Raw genomic sequence first — 21,432 nt, forward strand, 5'->3', positions numbered from 1 at the left:
AACAGACTAGGTAGCGCGACTCCTTCGCGGCTGCACGCTTTCCCCATGGAAAGCAACCCAACTGAATTTCATTGAGGAAATAACCCCAAGGACAATAACATGAGGAACAACAACAACAACAACAACAACAACAACAACCGTCACCAGAATAAACTCCGCCAACTGTCGCTAAAATTAGTTCAGTGCAGAAAACAACGTGTTGGTTATGGAAACTGCTTTTTTCAATTTTTTCAAGTTTATTTCAACGCACTATTTGAACGCGCTTGGCCGAGTGGTAACGCACTTGCAAGTTCAAGTTCAAGTTCAAGTTTATTGGTCCATAACCCATGGGGGCATTTTGAACAATAAATACAATCAATACAATCATGATATATGCTAATATAATAAATAAATAAATAAAAAATAAAAAAATTAAAAAAAAATAAAAATAAAAAATAAAAAAATAGAAAATAAAAAAAATATGAAAAACTGTTACAAATTCTATTAGTAAAGTCCAAAATATTCTTTAGCAATTTCTTTTTCTTAGTAGCAAACAACTTTTTAAATTTAAGTGCATTAGGTTTTTTCCAATAGTAAGGTGGTAACAACTCAGCTCTTTCTTCTTTGAAAAAATCACAGACAAATAAATAATGGAATTCATCACCTATGTCATGCGATACACATTTGGTGCAAGTTCTTTCTGACCTCGGGATGTTAAGATAACGTTCTTTCTGTACAGGTAAATTGTTGTTTAATGTTCTAAACTTCATCATTGAAACACATTGCTGATATGGCAGGGTTGTGACGTAGTCTTCACATGCAAAAATATCTTTGAACATTCGATAATTCCAAAACATATTTTTTGTTCCAATTTCTGTAAACCATTTATGGATATACTGGTCATATAGACTTCTTTTTACTTTCTTTTTAAACCATGTGCTTGAGTATTGAATATTTTCTTGAGAAGTCCAAAGGCCAGAGAGACCAATTTCATTTAAGGTTTTTTCAATGAAACATAAGTACTTGGATTCAATCATCTTGTTGATATACAATCTATAAGTAAAGCAATACACAATACTTGAAAATTTATTTTTATGAATAGGACTAATCAGTTTATACCAATAGCAAAGCATTCTACATTTCATATTAACATCAAGTGGATATCTTCCAAGTTCACCAAATATCATAGCATTTGGAGTTGATTTTTTTAGTTTGAAAACAATTTTATAAAAACGCAATTGAAGTTTAGTAGCAAGTTCACAGGAACCAAAACCCCATACTTCACATCCATACAATAAAATTGGAGCAATCATTTTATCGAACAGGTCAACTTGTATGTCCACAGGTAGTGACAATTGTCTACAAGTGCGCAAAAGAACAAACATTGCCCTTGAGGCACGATCATATAGATTCTTCTGTGCGACTGAAAATGTATTATTATAATTAATCTTAAGGCCCAAGTACATTACATCAAACACTACTTCGATTAAATTGCCATTGTACGTAAACAGTGGTTTATTTCTAATTTTACCTCTGGAAAAAACTATCACTTTCGTTTTGTCTACATTAATATTTAGACGCCATTTTAAACAGTATTCGTGCATTTTGTTTAAACATTCTTGCAGGTTTTTTTCCGACTCTTCACAGTATCATCCTCATACAGTAATAAAAACATTTGAAACAAAGCATTTACATCCGTATCATCCATTCCAGCCACAATAGCCTCTCTTGACATAGATTGTAAACCATTACTGTTTTCCAACAGAAAAGGCTTTAGATCATTTAAAAATAGAGCAAAAAACAACGGTGACAAGTTTTCCCCTTGTCTAACTCCACACAAACTGGGAAAATATCCAGAACACTCACTATTAACTTTAACACAAGATTTGGCATTTTCATACAAATTTCTTACAGTTTTTAAAAACTTCCCATTAACATCAGAACTAACTAATTTCTCCCATAAAAATGCACGGCGAACTTTATCAAACGCTTTTTCATAGTCTACAAATGCACAAAACAGTCGCTTCTTTTTGTTGAGAAAAAAATTTAATATACAATGCAAAGTAAAAACATGGTCTAGTGTTGAAAAACCTGTGCGGAAACCTGTTTGTTCTTGACCTAATTTGTTATTACTCTCCAAGTTTGATAACCTATCATTTAAAATTGCACTGAAAAGTTTTCCGAAGCAGCTGAGTATAGTAATTCCTCTATAATTTGTGGGGTCAGCTTGAGAGCCTTTATTTTTGTACAATGGAATAATTTCACCTACGGCCCATTGTGTTGGAACCTTTCCTGACTGCAAAACAACATTAAACAACAATACATAAATATCAATCATTCGATCATGTGACGCTTTTAAATACTCATTAATTATTTTATCCTGACCGCTCGGAAGCGAGAGGTTGCGAGTTCGACCCTGGGTCAGGGCGTTAGCAATTTTCTCCCCCCTTTCCTAACCTAGGTGGTGGGTTCAAGTGCTAGTCTTTCGGATGAGACTCGAAAAACCGAGGTCCCTTCGTGTACACTATACATTGGGGTGTGGCACGTTAAAGATCCCACGATTGACAAAAGGGTCTTTCCTGGCAAAATTGTATAGGCATAGATAAAAATGTCCACCAAAATACCCGTGTGACTTGGAATAATAGGCCGTGAAAAGTAGGATATGCGCCGAAATGGCTGCGATCTGCTGGCCGATGTGAATGCGTGATGTATTGTGTACAAAAATTCCATCTCACACGGCATAAATAAATCCCTGCGCCTTGAATATGTGCGCGATATAAATTGCATAAAAAATTAAAAAATAAAAAATAAAAATCCCTGCGCTTAGAACTGTACCCACGGAATACGCGCGATATAAGCCTCATATTGATTGATTGATTGAAGTTACACGCATCAGCTTTGCCGTGTAAGAACAATTCCTGTTACACAACAGGAAAACACTAACTTGTCAGTCTACTTGCGTTGAAACAAAAGAATCATGGTATTAGTTTTCCGAGATTCAAGACGTTGGAGAGCCTCGTGTTCAAAACCCTTTTGGCATTGACTAAATTAATTAGAATGTCTCTAAAACTATGGGAACTACATAGTCACACACACAAACGTGTGCATACACACACACACACACACACACACACACACACACACACACTGCCGAGGAGGCACACACACACACACAGGCAGGCACACAGGCAGGCACACACACACACTCACACACACACACACACACTGTGACACACATAACATATATATATACACACACACATACATACACACACACACACACACTGGCAGGCACACACACACACACACACACACACACACACACTGGCAGGCACACACACACACACACAGGCAGGCACACACACACACACTGGCAGGCACACACACACACACACACTGGCAGGCACACACACACACACACTGGCAGACACACACACACACACACACACACACACACACACACACACGTGACACACACACACCGTCGTGACACACACACACACCCTCCCTTCCCACACGCACAGCGACTAAACAAAAGATTATTATTTCCGTGTGAACACAATGACTGATTGTCTGGTCTGTATCATTCTATAGCATTGTTTTTCTGCGCAAGTCCGCCAGCCATATATATCACACTTCACAACAGCCAGTCCGCCAGCCATATATATCACACTTCACAACAGCCAGTCCGCCAGCCATATATATCACACTTCACAACAGCCAGTCTCGGGGCGGGGACGTAGCTCAGTTGGTAGCGCGCTGGCTTTGTGGGTTCGATCCCCACGTTCGGCGAGAGATTTATTTCTCGGAGTCAACTTTGTGCAGACTCTCTTCGGTGTCCGAACACCCCCGTGTGCACACATGCGCACGAAAAAGATCCCGTTCACAGCAAAAGTCTCAGGGCTTGGAAAACACGAAGACACGCATGCATCATCTCTCGTCTCCGATTATCATGATCGTATTTCGATACTTTGACAAGACAAACCCAATGCTGGTGTGTCGAAGAAGACAGCCACAGCGGGCTTGTTCGAATCAAAGTATCACACTATATCTTCAACGTATTACCAATACCTGTCCCAATATAGACCAGTTGGTCTAAGAGGACGTTAAACCCTAATAGTCAGTCAGCCAGTCTCGTCAGATATAAATCAGTTACAAGGACGTACACCACTTGATACACGAACGAGCGATGAGAATGTGCTACTGATGGAGACCAGAGTGGTTCAAGTACCTACGTGAGGGGTTTCTAAGTGCATCACTACAACAAAGTGCGAAAAGCCCTTAAACACTGTCACATCTTACTTATCACTTCTTTCGTGTTATTTTAATGTTTTGTTTTTAAATTTGCTTTTATGAGCATTTTCCTTGTCTAATACAATATTCATGGTATTTTCAGCTATTGAAATATCACAGTGCGCTTATAAGAGATTTATAGAACAAATCAAGAAAATGAAATTCTGAGCGAATTTGACGAGTCTCTTGATAATAACTGATAATTTGCCGGGTGTGTAGCGCTGAAAGAAAACTACTGACAATGGAGAAGACGAAACAGGGGAAAAGAAAATCGAAACCAGTTTATAACGCTAGATAAACGGAAACAGGGAAAATAAAACAAAACTTCGTGCCATGAAAAAAGTAGAAACAGGCAAAAGAATCAGAGATATCAGGTTACAAATAAAAGCAACGAGGGAAAGTAATTTGGGCAAGAAATCACAAAGGCGAAATAATTATTTCAAGCGACCGCACACTGACGAAATCATCCATGCTCTGTCAGTCGTGCCCAAAACAAAACAAGAATGCTATTTAACACTTAGCCATTGCCATTGGTTATCTTGATACTGCAAGCCTTTTTTTAAATTTCCTTTTTTCTCGGGTTGGGGGAGGGGGGGGGGGTTTGGGGGCACATGCATCGATGAAACCAATGTCAGAGACAGTGTTTTCTTTTGTCTCTATAGTTTATTGATTTTGGTGCCTGTTGGGGGGGATTTTACCGTACACACTATCGCGACTTAACGCGATTTTAATGAAGTGACGTGACTAATTACACTGACAATAGGCATCCACCTTGTGTATGTCTTTTTGCCATTTCTCTCTCTCTCTGTGTCTCCCTGTCTCTGTCTCTCTCTGTCTCTCTCTCTCTGTGTCTCCCTGTCTCTGTCTCTCTCTGTCTCTCTCTGTCTCTCTGTCTCTCTCTCTCTCTCTCTCTCTCTATGTATCTCTCCCTATTTCTCTCTCTCTCTCTCTCACACACACACACACACACACACACACACACACACACACACACACACACACACACACACATGTGCTACCCCAGTCTCTCAATCTGCCTCCACCTCTCTCTGTCAGTCACTAAGTACAGCACCTCGATAGCCGATACATATATTTACGCATAAGTCGTGGCTCTCCAATTCAAAATGCACATATTTGTCTGGACCTGAATAAATCTTTTGCACATCAGATCACTTCACGTGGAAAGCAGGCCGCAATCTTTGATGACGTAAATATTAAACTCCAGCTTTGAACTTATTTCCTCAGCAATACAAACTAGAATAAACGAAGAAGCAAACAAGCAAAAAATTTAACTATTTACTTTTTTTGTTAATTAAAAATAAAATAAAAAGTTACAACCAAGCAGTCCCATACTTCGTCAATCAGTGAGCCAAACAACCAATCGATCATGAGGGTTGACAGCGACTAGTCAAACTCAGGTCAGAAATGTCACACACAAGTATGAACGAAACCGCAAAAGTCCTGAACTACTAACCTGAAATGAATGCATTTATCTAGTGTATTGAGTGTAAACAGTACAAATATAATCAAAATCACGCTTACCGTTGTCAAGCCTCAACCCCCTAAGAATCTTTGTGCAGACGAAGTTGTTTATAAAAAGAGTGATAAGAACGATTCAGTCACATTGAAGGCATACTTTCACTTTCAAGCATCGCTAATAATTTCCTGTCGCAAGTAGTTAGGGAAATAATTCATTTCCGACACCTAGAACAGAGAACAGAGAACAGAGGACAGAGAAGAGAGGACAATCCTTGACACCAAGGAGTGGACGCGAGCACGCACGCTGGGCATTTTGCGTCACTTTCATTAACCGTTGAGACTGTGACGAGGGCTGGATTTAGGGAAGGAGGGGGGGGGGGGGGGGGGACTGGGTTCTGGAAGCCCCCCCCCCCTTTTTCTGGCAAATCTACTTTTTTTCTCAAAGAAAGACCAAAAACACCCCTTTGAATAGCTTAATTTCAACAGCACATGGGGGCCTTGCAAATGTACCCTTGCCTCATTTTTTACATTTAGTCAAGTTTTGACTAAATGTTTTAACATAGAGGGGGGAATCGAGACGAGGGTCGTGGTGTGTGTGTGTGTGTCTGTGTGTCTGTGTGTGTGTGTGTGTGTGTGTGTGTGTGTGTGTGTGTGTGTAGAGCGATTCAGAGTAAACTACTTGACCGATCTTTATGACATTTTTCATGAGAGTTCCTGGGTATGATATCCCCAGACGTTTTTTTTCATTTTTTCGATAAATGTCTTTGATGACGTCATATCTGGCATTTTGTAAAAGTTGAGGCGGCACTGTCACACCCTCATTTTTCAATCAAATTGATCAAAATTTTGGCCAAGCAATCTTCGACGAAGGCCGGACTTTGGGATTGCATTTCAGCTTGGAGGCTTAAAAATTAATTAATGACTTTGGTCATTAAAAATCTGAAAATTGTAATTAAAATTATTTTATTATAAAACGATCCAAAATTACGTTTATCGTATTCTTCATCATTTTCTGATTCCAAAAACATATAAATATGTTATATTCGGATTAAAAACAAGCTCTGAAAATTAAAAATATAAAAATTATGATTAAAATTAAATTTCCGAAATCGATTTAAAAACAATTTCATCTTAATCCTTGTCCGTTCCTGATTCCAAAAACATATAGATATGATATGTTTGGATTAAAAACACATTCAGAGAGTTAAAAAGAATAGAGATATAGAAAAGCGTGCTATCCTCCTCAGCGCAACCGCTACCGCGCTTTTCTGGATTGTTAATTTCACTGCCTTTGCCACGAGCGGTGGACAGACGATGCTACGAGTGTACGGTCTTGCGGAAAAAATGCAATGCGTTCAGTTTCATTCTGTGAGTTCGACTGAGCTTGACTAAATGTTGTATTTTCGCCTTACGCGACTTGTTTAAGTCTTTCTGTAACTGTCGCACACCTGGTCTAGCCCTGAAGAATTTCAGAGTATCTCATAACTTTAAAACGAAAATGCAAATGTTATTCTTGAAAATCAGTAATGCAAGGCCCGCTAGCCTTTTTGCAGCCGGGAATGTGTGGGCCTCACTGAAAGCGCTCATTATGTCATAGTCGTCAGTTTGACTAAGTGAACATCATGCAGAATATATGCTGTACCAGTGACGCAAAACATTTTCCCCACAAATATGAAGCCTGAGCATGTCTGACACTTTGTCCATTTTGTTTCCTATCACTGGTGCAATGATACCAGAAACTACTGGTTGACGCCATCATGAACGTGAACTTGGCATCCCAACTGATGCACGAGACTTGTTTATGTGAAAGAGGGGTTTTAAGTCAGAGTATAGACATGGAATAAAACACGTTGCACGGTCTAAACGTTCATTTTGTTTTTTTCTTCCCAGCGGGTTATGTTCGCTAGCTGAGATAGATTGTCATCAGAACAATCATTGCGTCTTCCGGTTGTAACTGTCAGCCTTTCTCATTAAATCAGAAGATTACACTTTGAGTTATACAGTGGTAGAGATTCCCGTATGCACACGAAGGCTGAAGCTGTTTCTGTTTCACTGCGACCCTCCGCGATGCCAACCACATGGACACACCGGTGACACTGTGACGGTTCCCCTACGCTTTGTGTCCGGTGCCCTGACCCTTTGTGTTCGGTTCCCACTCGGTTCCCACACGCCAAAATTCGCGGACAAAACATCCATTTATGGTAGTATTACGCAATGTTGCTCTCTGAGAATGGTCTTGTTAGATCTGTGAGTGTTTACACTACATGCCTAGGTGCTGTTGGATTGAAGGTTTTTGATATTTTAGCCGTTATTAGGTAGAATGCCTTCCACTTTACTGCAAAACTGCATAATTCGTAGCATCGGCAAGAAATATCCTACCAAAAAATGCCTGCTTGGAACTGTCGTTGGTCCAGCAAAAAGTTCAACATGTCTGTAGCAGACAGCCCAAGTTTCAAGATTGTAGGGCCATCCAAACAGCCGTAATAATAAAAACAACAAAAGTAGTCAGTGAAATTGGCTGTGTTCGGTCCCCACACACTTTTGTGACGTAGGCGTGACGGTTCCCATAATTCATTGTGTCGGTCCCCACTTTCTGTGTCGGACCCCACTTTCGACCTAATTTCTCTGTGACGGATCCCACAACCAGCCTATTTTGTGTCGGTCCCCACACCTTCTTGGATTTATGACTTGCCGGTTACTTGTATCATTGTATTCATTGAATCTAATTGTCTCGGAGTTATTTTTCAGCAAAAACCGGCAAGGCAGCACCTTTTGTGATACCAAGTAAGTCAGATGACATCAGTATGTGTGTGTATGTGTGTGTGAGAGAGAGAGAGAGAGAGAGAGAGAGAGAGAGAGAGAGAGAAAGAGAGAGAGAGAGAGAGAGAGAGAGAGAGAGAGAGAGAGAGAGAGAGAGAGAGAGAGACTAACTTTATTAGTTTATGCCACAAATAATATATAACATTATTTATCTCTGGGACGGTTCCCAGTATACCAGCAAATTATGTGTTGATCCACCCACACCTTCTTGAACTGGCCTTCCCAATATCTACTCTTAGTCTTAAGGCCTTGGAGATATGCAATTTGGCACATTTTTAAAATAAAAGATCCACCTGTCGTATGTGAGATTCAGTTTTCAGAGCAAAATGCTGCCCAGGGACTTCTAGTGGTGATTGAAAAAAAAAAAGAGTACTTGCCTGTGTCAAGTATGTGTCTTTATTCACGCTTGTTGTAAGAGGCAACTTTTCCCAGCTCCTTGTGTTCATGACTGCTTTCTCTTAAAATTAATTACTTTATGACAGTCAGAATACAATGGAACAAGGCTACATAAACCCTGACAGCCTACGACAACGGCCCGACTAAGGCTCAACACCGCGCCAATAAATTCAGCATTGGGCCAATGTTGGGCCATGATTGCTCCGTTTTCGTAGGCTATCAGGGTCAAAGATACATATTGGTAAACTAGTAAAATACATGTTCAGCATCATCAGCAATACCACAAAAGGATTAAAACAAGAAATTCCTCCGATAGGAACTACACCCCCGTCAAAGGGAAATAACCTTCTCAGTTGGTGGCAGTGAGAATGGTTATTTCCCTTTGACCAACGGGGGTGTCCGTCTATACCAGGCCTTGTATAATTTTAATCCACCAATAACTCCCTAACCGTGTGTTTGACTGGTCCCAATTTTTGTAAGGACCGTCTCAGGAATGTATAGAACCTGTTCACCAAGTTTGGTGACGATCGGTCCGTTCATTCTTGAGATCTACTTGCGAACACAAACACATCGAGTGAAACCTATACACACCCCTATTAGTCCAGGCATATTAGAGAACAACGTTGAAGTGACAATGACTAGGTTTAAAATGTCCCTTATCAGAAAGTTCAACCTCAGTCCTTTGATGTTTATTAAACACATTTTCATATAAAGTTGGCGCTTCATACGGAAAAATGGCTTTGAAATTGACCCAAATCCTTCTTTGGGCTCTGTAAATGTCGTTTGGGGGTATGGTTGTAAAATGGTATCTACTGGTCACCCCAATGTATAAACTGAAAACTCTTTCTGCACCAGAACACGCAGAAAGGATTGTATCTGCCTGATGTCTGATGCTTTTCAAAATCCCCAACCACTAACACCTTCAAAACGGACTTTAACTGACACTGTTGTTTTTCCCTATATAATCCTTACTATTTTTCCGAGACGTCGTCGTGTTGTGTATTTAGCTTGCCACAACCTCATACATGGTCCTAAAAGTTAAAGTTGAAGAAAATACTAAAGATAAATGAAAAAGCTGACGCAGTGTCATTCGCACCGTGAATCCCCCCATGGGAACATACTAAAGTCTGGTTCCAAATAGGCTCAATTTCCTTCTATTTCTTTGTATTTCTGCCTCGTAGGGGTAGGGGTGTTCAAACCAAAGGCACCTTTAAACCAAAATTCAAATCACACATCTTACAATACTAAGACACTCAGCAGTAAAAGGGTGTCTGCTGGTAAAAAATTCCAAACAATCCTAAAAGTACTTCACTACTAAAAGTGCTTTTAAAAAGAGCCGTTATTTTTCCCTCTATATTCAGTATTGTGTTTTCTGCGAACATGTAGTCTATTTAGATGGTTGTCGTGTGCACTTGAGTTGCTAAAGCGTTTTCAGTTGGGCATATGTCGAAAAGCAAAGAATTAGCCCTTTGAAAACCATCAGAACTGTCACACAAAAATAACATTTACCTATCTCACCAACTGACCAAACATAGGGCTTTTCCTTATGTATTATGTATTGTCGTGTTTTTTGTAGCATACTTGTGAAAACAGCCACCACTGTTGTAAATGATACTTTAAAGAGCATTATTTCATTTTTACAGTTGAAGGACAACCTGGACTGCCGTATATTACAGCTGTTTTACAATCAGCCAAAATTTTCTTAACAAACGTATGTTAAGAACAACTCCCACAGTGAAATTGAAGGAAAACAAAGTGAAAATCCGCCTGCCATAGAGGAGCTAAAGAATCAACAATAAACGACTGCATGGATAGCTTGATGCACGAATGCATTGCGGACATGTTTGTCTCCAACCAAGAGAAAGTTCCAAAAAATCCCTTTTGTGCTTCTTATTATACAGTGACGTCAAAGACAGCCTTTTCTGCTGTTCATACATTCAGGGGTTATGGTTACACTAAACGACGTAGTTGTAGCCATACTGCCATCCAGATTTATTTTTTCCTTGCGAGCAGTCACAGGGTGTTTGTGCTGTCTGCCAACCGTTAGATGACCCCGCCCAAGTCTGTTAAGGGACCGTTTGACCGTTATAGAACGCGTCTTTTTGATTTTTTGGCACAGTTGGAAACGGTTGATTTTTATCCCTACCATTGTTTCCAAACATTATATAGGAATGTTTTGTGAACAACGGATAATAGCCGCTACTCGCATGTGTAGCAAAAGTGAGCGTACATACTCACCCTGGTCGTACAGCCGTTGTCCGTTGCCCGTCTTTATCTGTCTGTACTGAACATTACCTTTGGATATTTCTCCAACGCTATGAAGTGAAGAAACACCAAATGTTGCAAAATGTTGTATGACCCCAAGAGCTCAAAAAAGATACTTGAGAACCTTGACCTTACCTTAAGGTCAAGGTCACAGGGAAAATTAATGTGGTCTAAAAACTGCAAAATTTCACATTGTGCCAGTTTTCTGGAAAACAAATTAAAAACAGCGGGCTTAGTTTTGTATGGTATACAAGAAAAAGAAAGCCTTATCTTCTGATACCATTTTGGTTGACCTCGCTTCAATGTCAAGGTCAGAGGAGCCCTTCAAAGTTGAATTGTAGACATATTTTGATGTGAGCTTGCCCCTTTAACCTTACTATGGACGATATCTCTTACAAACATAAACACTGAGTGGGGCGTTTGTTAGAATTTCATAGTGAGCCACATCTGGTCACATATCGTTTGGGTCAAGGTCACATTGACCCCTATGAAAAATGTGACCAAGCCGGGTAAAGAAATCCATGTGTCTTGGTAAAAAATCTTAACAAAGCAAAGCCCATGCGACTCTCATGCTTGACCTTTGTCTTAAAGTGACCTTGACCTTCAGGTGACCTTGAAGGTGAAGGTCTAACAACTGAAGCTGGCAAGGACATTGTACACTATTAGAACTGTTTTACAGATTTTTCCTACCAAATTACACATGACCTTTGGCCAAGGTCAAGATCATCAAAGGTCACACATCACAAGGCTATCAATTCAAGACATAGGAAGCATAAACATACTTATTGGCACTTTCTACAAAGAGACATTGTCACTTTTAGTGATTCAATTGCCCGTTTCAGTCACATTTCATAAGGGGCAAAGTGACCTTGACCTTGATGATATGTGACTAAATGTGGCTCAATATCAGTATATAACATGTGCCCCACACAATTATGAAGTTTGAAAGATTTGTTTTCATAGTTCAGGGTCAAGGTCACTTCAAAACATGTATACAATTCAACTTTGAAGGACTCCTGTGACCTTGACATTGAAGCGAGGTCAACCAAAATGGTATCAGAAGATAAGGCTTTCTTTTTCTTGTATACCATACAAAACTAAGCCCGCTGTTTTTAATTTGTTTTCCAGAAAACTGGCACAATGTGAAATTTTGCAGTTTTTAGACCACATTAATTCTCCCTGTGACCTTGACCTTAAGGTAAGGTCAAGGTTCTCAAGTATCTTTTTTGAGCTCTTGGGGTCATACAACATTTTGCAACATTTGGTGTTTCTTCACTTCATAGCGTTGGAGAAATATCCAAAGGTAATGTTCAGTACAGACAGATAAAGACGGGCAACGGACAACGGCTGTACGACCAGGGTGAGTATGTACGCTCACTTTTGCTACACATGCGAGTAGCGGCTATTATCCGTTGTTCACAAAACATTCCTATATAATGTTTGGAAACAATGGTAGGGATAAAAATCAACCGTTTCCAACTGTGCCAAAAAATCAAAAAGACGCGTTCTATAACGGTCAAACGGTCCCTTAACAGACTTGGGCGGGGTCATCTAACGGTTGGCAGACAGCACAAACACCCTGTGACTGCTCGCAAGGAAAAAATAAATCTGGATGGCAGTATGGCTACAACTACGTCGTTTAGTGTAACCATAACCCCTGAATGTATGAACAGCAGAAAAGGCTGTCTTTGACGTCACTGTATAATAAGAAGCACAAAAGGGATTTTTTGGAACTTTCTCTTGGTTGGAGACAAACATGTCCGCAATGCATTCGTGCATCAAGCTATCCATGCAGTCGTTTATTGTTGATTCTTTAGCTCCTCTATGGCAGGCGGATTTTCACTTTGTTTTCCTTCAATTTCACTGTGGGAGGTGTTCTTAACATACGTTTGTTAAGAAAATTTTGGCTGATTGTAAAACAGCTGTAATATACGGCAGTCCAGGTTGTCCTTCAACTGTAAAAATGAAATAATGCTCTTTAAAGTATCATTTACAACAGTGGTGGCTGTTTTCACAAGTATGCTACAAAAAACACGACAATACATAATACATAAGGAAAAGCCCTATGTTTGGTCAGTTGGTGAGATAGGTAAATGTTATTTTTGTGTGACAGTTCTGATGGTTTTCAAAGGGCTAATTCTTTGCTTTTCGACATATGCCCAACTGAAAACGCTTTAGCAACTCAAGTGCACACGACAACCATCTAAATAGACTACATGTTCGCAGAAAACACAATACTGAATATAGAGGGGAAAATAACGGCTCTTTTTAAAAGCACTTTTAGTAGTGAAGTACTTTTAGGATTGTTTGGAATTTTTTACCAGCAGACACCCTTTTACTGCTGAGTGTCTTAGTATTGTAAGATGTGTGATTTGAATTTTGGTTTAAAGGTGCCTTTGGTTTGAACACCCCTACCCCTACGAGGCAGAAATACAAAGAAATAGAAGGAAATTGAGCCTATTTGGAACCAGACTTTAGTATGTTCCCATGGGGGGATTCACGGTGCGAATGACACTGCGTCAGCTTTTTCATTTATCTTTAGTATTTTCTTCAACTTTAACTTTTAGGACCATGTATGAGGTTGTGGCAAGCTAAATACACAACACGACGACGTCTCGGAAAAATAGTAAGGATTATATAGGGAAAAACAACAGTGTCAGTTAAAGTCCGTTTTGAAGGTGTTAGTGGTTGGGGATTTTGAAAAGCATCAGACATCAGGCAGATACAATCCTTTCTGCGTGTTCTGGTGCAGAAAGAGTTTTCAGTTTATACATTGGGGTGACCAGTAGATACCATTTTACAACCATACCCCCAAACGACATTTACAGAGCCCAAAGAAGGATTTGGGTCAATTTCAAAGCCATTTTTCCGTATGAAGCGCCAACTTTATATGAAAATGTGTTTAATAAACATCAAAGGACTGAGGTTGAACTTTCTGATAAGGGACATTTTAAACCTAGTCGTTGTCACTTCAACGTTCCCTTCACTAAAGTGGCTAAGATGCCTGGACTATATACCGGGGGTGTAAAAATCCTATTAGCTGTATGTCAGCGGCACAATGCAACCAGAACCAGCGTTTATGTGGAGTGATCGGGTGCTGGTCACTACCGCGAGCGTCACTACCGCGAGTACCACTACCGCGTCTCACACTAAAGTTGTGTTTCCGTACCCGCGATAGCGTTTTTCCAGCGGTGCGACGAAAATCAAGCACATAGAAAATGACCAGGAGTGTTTCCACACGCGCGACGCGTTAGCGGCGCGACAAGCGGCAAGCGACGCGATTTTTTTGAAAGGGTCCTGGAGCGATTTTTTCGCGTTGTCGCGCGGCAACGCGGGAGTTTACAGATTTTACCGCATGTTTAAAACGCAAGTACGGAAACACGTCACGCGTTTGCGCGCGTTTTCTTTTGTCGGTGCCGCTGTCGCGGGTACGGAAACAGAACTTACCGCGAGTACGACACTACCGGGAGTACGACACTACCGCGAGTATAACACTACCGCGTGTCACACTACCGCGAGTATAACATTACCGCGTGTCATTTTATGACTTCCATGGCTGAAGGCAAAGGTTGAAATGTTTCCTTGAAATATAAAACAAAAAGGCCTGGTCTGTTCTCTGAACACTAATTCAATGTTTGTCATGCTAACCAAGAACTCAAAACGATCAGAACACACTATCAGAATACATATAGAATGGGTTGCTTCCAATCAAAGCCGTTAGAACACAAACTCACAAGAAGTAAGTTTGCATGCGTTCTCTCTACGGTTATGGTACTCGCGGTTGTGGTACGCGCGGTAGTGTGACACGCGGCAGTGTTATACTCGCGGTAGTGTCGTACTCGCGGTAGTGTGACACGCGGTAGTGTTACACGCGGTAGTGTCGTACTCGCCGTAGTGTGACACGCGGTAGTGACGCTCGCGGTAGTGTCGCATAACCGGAGTGATCTGGAAAGGTGTCAATCTCTCTCTCTCTCTCTCTCTCTCTCTCTCTCTCTCTCTCTCTCTTTCTCTCTCTCTCTCTCTCTCTCTCTCTCTCTCTCTCTCTCTCTCTCTCTCTCTCTCTCTCTCTCTCTCACACACACATACACACACATACTGATGTCATCTGACTTACTTGGTATCACAAAAGGTGCTGCCTTGCCGGTTTTTGCTGAAAAATAACTCCGAGACAATTAGATTCAATGAATACAATGATACAAGTAACCGGCAAGTCATAAATCCAAGAAGGTGTGGGGACCGACACAAAATAGGCTGGTTGTGGGGTCCGTCACAGAGAAATTAGGTCGAAAGTGGGGTCCGACACAGAAAGTGGGGACCGACACAATGAATTATGGGAACCGTCACGCCTACGTCACAAAAGTGTGTGGGGACCGAACACAGCCAATTTCACTGACTACTTTTGTTGTTTTTATTATTACGGCTGTTTGGATGGCCCTACAATCTTGAAACTTGGGCTGTCTGCTACAGACATGTTGAACTTTTTGCTGGACCAACGACAGTTCCAAGCAGGCATTTTTTGGTAGGATATTTCTTGCCGATGCTACGAATTATGCAGTTTTGCAGTAAAGTGGAAGGCATTCTACCTAATAACGGCTAAAATATCAAAAACCTTCAATCCAACAGCACCTAGGCATGTAGTGTAAACACTCACAGATCTAACAAGACCATTCTCAGAGAGCAACATTGCGTAATACTACCATAAATGGATGTTTTGTCCGCGAATTTTGGCGTGTGGGAACCGAGTGGGAACCGAACACAAAGGGTCAGGGCACCGGACACAAAGCGTAGGGGAACCGTCACAGTGTCACCGGTGTGATGGAGCTCGAGAAAATTGTGTCATGCAGGGTCACATGTTTTTGCGCACAAAGTCTACAAAACTCAGGCCTTTCATGTCATGTGCACGTGCCGCTCGTCTGCATTAGGCCATCTAATGACACGCCTGTATCACAGACAGACGACGACGTGACGTACACCCCGCTGTGTGTACTGATATATATGTGTGTGTGTGTGTGTGTGTGTGTGTGTGTGTGTGTGCGTGCGTGCGTATGTGTGTGCCAGTGTGCGTGCGTGTGTATGCGTGCGTGCGTGTTTTCATGTTTATTCTTGGCACAAAGGGTCAAAAATCCAATAAATAAGACCTTAAAAAAATATGCCCATATTTTTGAAAATAAGCCCTTATTTCTATAAATAAGGCCTTATTTTAGAAATAAGGCCTTACATATTTACAGCCATAAGGAAATAAGGGCATAATGAAATAAGACCTTATTTCTGTTATGACCTTAAAAAAATAAGCCCTTAAAAAAATATGCCCATAAAAAAATAAGCCCTTAAAAAAAATATGCCCATATTTTTCTGCGGATCGCTACTGCACATCCGGACATTCGAAAGCGCGCACAAACTCGCCTCTCGTTCAAAACATCCGTCATAACATCGACTGAGCGGATACAGCCTGGCTTCACGCATCCAAAAGCGCGCACAAACTCGCCAAAACCCCAATTCTCTCGCAATTTGCAATTTCAGCACAAATTCTTCTGAAAAATTCATCACGATCTCTGAACCCCCCATTCGCCATGTTTCTTATGAGATCTCAGTCTGCGCATGAGCGGCGCAGCCGAATTCTATTCAGCTTCATGATTGGTCAAAAAAATAAGGCCTTATTTTTTTATGCCCTTATTTTTTTATGCCCATATTTTTTATGCCCTTATTTTTTATGCCCTTATTTTTATTAAGGCCTTACAGAAATAAGGCCTTATTTCTCGTAAGGCCTTATTTTCAAATAAGGGCTTATTTTTTTATGCCCATATTTTTTTAAGGGCTTAAAGATTTAAGGCCTTAATAATGGAAAATAAGGCCTTATTTTAGAAATAAGGGCTTATTTTCAAAAATATGGGCATATTTTCAAAAATAAGGCCTTATTTTTTTAAGGGCTTATTTTTTGGATTTTTGACCCTTTGTGCCAAGGATACATGTTGCCGTGGGTTAATATTATATTATAATTATATTTACTCTTATTATCGTTTCCGGTTGTTTTGCTACCTATTCATAAGTCTTCTCAAAATCGTCAGTACTTGATTTTCTCTCCACACACAGTCATTGTTAAAGTGTTTCTTTACTGCAGATGACGTGTTAGCTGCCGTCCCCTATGCCCATGATGCCCGGAGATGAGTCTGAAAACCTTCCTGTAGCCTAACTTGATTCTGGCTGCCACGCAATGCTGATCACCGGAAACTGATCCACGTTCCTTAATCAGTGAGTACATGATTAAAGATGTCATCCTTCCCGTAACAACGTTCGCTTGTACAGCCAGAGACTATGGCCAGGCTGTTACATGGGACCAAAACTAACGTCGTTTCCCGTAACAACGTGGCTTGTACAGCCAGAGACTATGGCCAGGCTGTTACATGGGACCAAAACTAACGTCGTTTCCCGTAACAACGTTCGCTTGTACAGCCAGAGACTATGGCCAGGCTGTTACATGGGACCAAAACTAACGTCGTTTCCCGTAACAACGTGGCTTGTACAGCCAGAGACTATGGCCAGGCTGTTACATGGGACCAAAACTAACGTCGTTTCCCGTAACCACGTTCGCTTCTACAGCCAGAGACTATGGCCAGGCTGTTACATGGGACCAAAACTAACGTCGTTTCCCGTAACCACGTTCGCTTCTACAGCCAGAGACTATGGCCAGGCTGTTACATGGGACCAAAACTAACGTCGTTTCCCGTAACAACGTTCGCTTGTACAGCCAGAGACTATGGCCAGGCTGTTACATGGGACCAAAACTAACGTCGTTTCCCGTAACAACGTGGCTTGTACAGCCAGAGACTATGGCCAGGCTGTTACATGGGACCAAAACTAACGTCGTTTCCCGTAACAACGTGGCTTGTACAGCCAGAGACTATGGCCAGGCTGTTACATGGGACCAAAACTAACGTCGTTTCATTCGGACACAATGTTTTTAAATCAACGTCGTAGCTGTATTCTGTACAGAATGAGAACATTATTTTTGTTGAATTTATTTTGTAAGTGACACCTTTGTCAATTGTCAATAAGTTAAGCACAAGATTCAATTCTGCGCAGAACACAGCCACGCTTTTGTTTTGTGTACTTTTTGTGTGCATTTGTCCAAGCAAAAGGATGTTCTTCTTATATGTATGCTTTAAAGCCAGCCCAAATCCATGATGGTTACATGATCGCTTGCGCGAGAAGCGAGATTTACCTTTTAACATTGAATAGCGATTCAACATCATTGCCACTTAACATCAGAGGTGACGGGAACGCAGAGGAAGAAGCAGAATAGCGATGACTCCGATGACGTGCCTGATGTGGGGCGGACGGAAAGACGACGGCCGTGAGCATGATCTCTTTCTCATTTAACTGTCTAACTATAGCCCGGCTTTTCTCGTATGACACAACATTATGAGTTGGATTGTTTATTTAAAATAAAAAGAAAATACACCAGTAACCAGGTTAGGTCAGTTTAAATCAATATTTCGGCATGTAACTGCCTTCTTTGGGATGGTATGGAAAGAATTGAATGGCGGCACGTGATATACAGTGTAATGAATTGTTATGATAACGTCGCGTCATCAGCAATATTTCTTTAATAATATATAATATAATATTGTTTTGGATTGTTTAGTAGTGTACATAGTAGTATTGCGACTAACTTTCATTCTTCCATACATATAAATCTTTGCTGGAAGTTTGAAAACAATTGTTATAAAGCTTTTACTCATAAATAACACACGAAAGTGTTTTTTCCCCAAATCGAGAACAAAGCCATAATACGGTCTTATTATACTGTCTCTGTGCTTTTCTCTTTTTTTGGCAGACGAGACTGAAATGACTATGTTAAATGATGTAACGCCGGATGTGTTTATTATTATTTGTTGAATAAAACTGTCGATCACAATTGAAAAACGTTTTTGCTTATCTTTCTCTTTTTGTGTGTGTCTGTACTATATGTCTGCTCGTCTGTGTGTGTGTGTGTGTGTCTGTCCGCCCCTCCGTCTCTGTCTGTCTGTCTGTCTGTCTCTCACACACACACACACACACACACACACACACACACACACACACACACACACACACACACACACACACAGAATAGCAAAATCAAATCCATTACCTCGGTGCTGTGTCCAGTAAGTGGTGGTGCACTTCATTCAGCTGGTCAGCCGTGTCCACTGCTGGTCGTTCCGGCATTTTGGCCTCTATACTCAGTCCCGACACGCCAAGGCCTGAGAATCTTCCTCGGTCCAGCCCCACAGGCTCTTTTGATCACTCGCACGTTAAAATGACCGCAAAGGCTATCTTTCTCTTAGAACTGTCAAGACTCGGTCCAGCCACACAGACTCTTCTTTTCACTCACACCCTTAAATGACCGCAACGACGATCTTTCTACCATCAAAAGACAAGAAAGGTAATTTGTTGGAACGTTAGTTATTGACAAAACAATACGTTACAATCACAAATATGTCGACCCAACGGTCTTTTAAAGTGCACAGAGAAACAATAAGTAACAAGAACTTAGCTTGGTTGAGTTTTCGGCCGCTCACTGGAAAATCGCCAAATGTTACTGATTTGTAATTGTCACTTTACATGCGTGAGTTCCGGAAACCTAATGAACTAATAATAACTGTCGGTTGAAGTGCAAGCGCATGATAAAAATGACATTTGCTGGTTTAAGTCGTGTTATAAAATCGACCCCAACCCCCCCCCCCCCCCGGCTCCGCTTAATACATACACGTGTGTGTGTGTGTGTGTGTGTGTGTGTGTGTGTGTGTGTGTGTGTGTGTCAGAGACAGACATAGACACACAGAGAGACGGACGGACGGATGGATAGACAGTATCTACTAGAAATGATGTAATTTTAGTTTGAGAGTACCTTGAAAGCGTGCTTTTCAGCACTACACAGATGGCTATCTCTTTCGCGTTACATTGTCAAAAGATAAGCAGAGTGCTTTGAAAATGTATTTCACAAACTTTAAATTATTCTTTAGAAAGTCCTTTGATGCGTAACAAGTACAGCAAGTATAATGTGACAACAACAACAACAACAACAACAACAACAACTTTTTGTAAGTGTTTACAACTTAAGTGGCACTGTACATAATGGTAACTCTGTGAGTCGTGGGCATTATTGTTTTTTTAACAAATGGGAAAGTGGTAACTCGGCAACAGTGAATGCTGTTAACCCGTGATTTGTAAAAATGTAAATTTTTTTTTACAAATTACGTCGATCCTATAACCGCGATTTGTGAAAATGTAAAAATGTAAAAATATCGCATTCCACAAAGTAATACATGCCTTTCATTATTATTGTAATTCAATCAAGTTTGCGTTTTAATGAAACAGATCCTGTGATTGGTCAGAATGCCCCAACTCATTAAAAATTACTGGTCATTAATTGTCGATAACCACTCGCTAAAAATAGAGAATACTACATGGCTTGCTGTGTCGTACCAGATTTACACGAGGTTTTTTTTTTAAATAGTGAACTGCGAGCGAAAGCGAGCTGTTCACTATTTGAAAAAGCAACGAGTGTAAATCTGGTACGACACAGCAAGCCATATCATTCGCTGTGAGTTCAGTAAGTGTTGAGCATATTTCTTTTCTTTTAAGTGTTTATGACTTTTCGTTGTGGATTTTGCGATTACAGAGATTAGTTGCAAATTGACCATGAGTCGCCGCCGTAATTATCAACTTGATTGGGTCTTTGAGAGTGAATGCTTACAATCGTTGTCCTCGGAAACACAAATCCAAAGCCGCGATGGTTCCACACATCAAACAATCAGCCTGATTGGCTTTTACTTTGACAATCCACGTTTCACCTGAAAGCTCAAACCCATTCACCACCTCGAGTTATTGCATGGGAAACATGAGATTTATTTCCCAGGTGTTTGTGAATGACTTGACAACTCGTGAAAATGATGACAATTGATTTTGTATAATGTTTTACATTTTTACAAATCACGGGTTAACAAATGCGCATGCTGAAAGTCCATCTTACGGCGGAGATAATGGGAAAAGCCCTTGGCAGGCAATCATTTTCCTGGTTGTCACAAAAGACCCACTTTCATTTCCGGGATGTTGAAAGAGCTGCAAGTAATTGTTCTGGGGATTCAAGTAATGAGCAGATAGGCATACATATAGCTCATTTGTGCTGTGCTGTGATAAGCATATTAGCCTACATGT

At 40.7% G+C, this 21,432-nt stretch overlaps 1 protein-coding gene across 2 annotated transcripts in view; it reads right to left on the reverse strand.

The window, feature by feature from the left end:
* LOC138952260 (protein numb-like) overlaps positions 1-19,637 on the reverse strand; it is a 94,957-nt gene extending 75,320 nt beyond the window's left edge. Inside the window, exon 1 of one of the 2 annotated variants that reach the window (XM_070323885.1) lies at positions 19,364-19,637. In XM_070323885.1, coding sequence (XP_070179986.1) covers positions 19,364-19,440 — 77 coding nt within the window. In that variant the 5' untranslated portion in view covers positions 19,441-19,637. The remainder of the gene's footprint in view (positions 1-19,363) is intronic. The other variant, XM_070323884.1, reaches the window with a different exon arrangement.
* Between the last annotated feature and the right edge of the window lie 1,795 nt (positions 19,638-21,432).

The sequence above is a fragment of the Littorina saxatilis genome, linkage group LG17, assembly GCF_037325665.1.
Source record: "Littorina saxatilis isolate snail1 linkage group LG17, US_GU_Lsax_2.0, whole genome shotgun sequence".
In the NCBI taxonomy this organism is placed as follows: Eukaryota; Metazoa; Mollusca; class Gastropoda; order Littorinimorpha; family Littorinidae; genus Littorina; species Littorina saxatilis.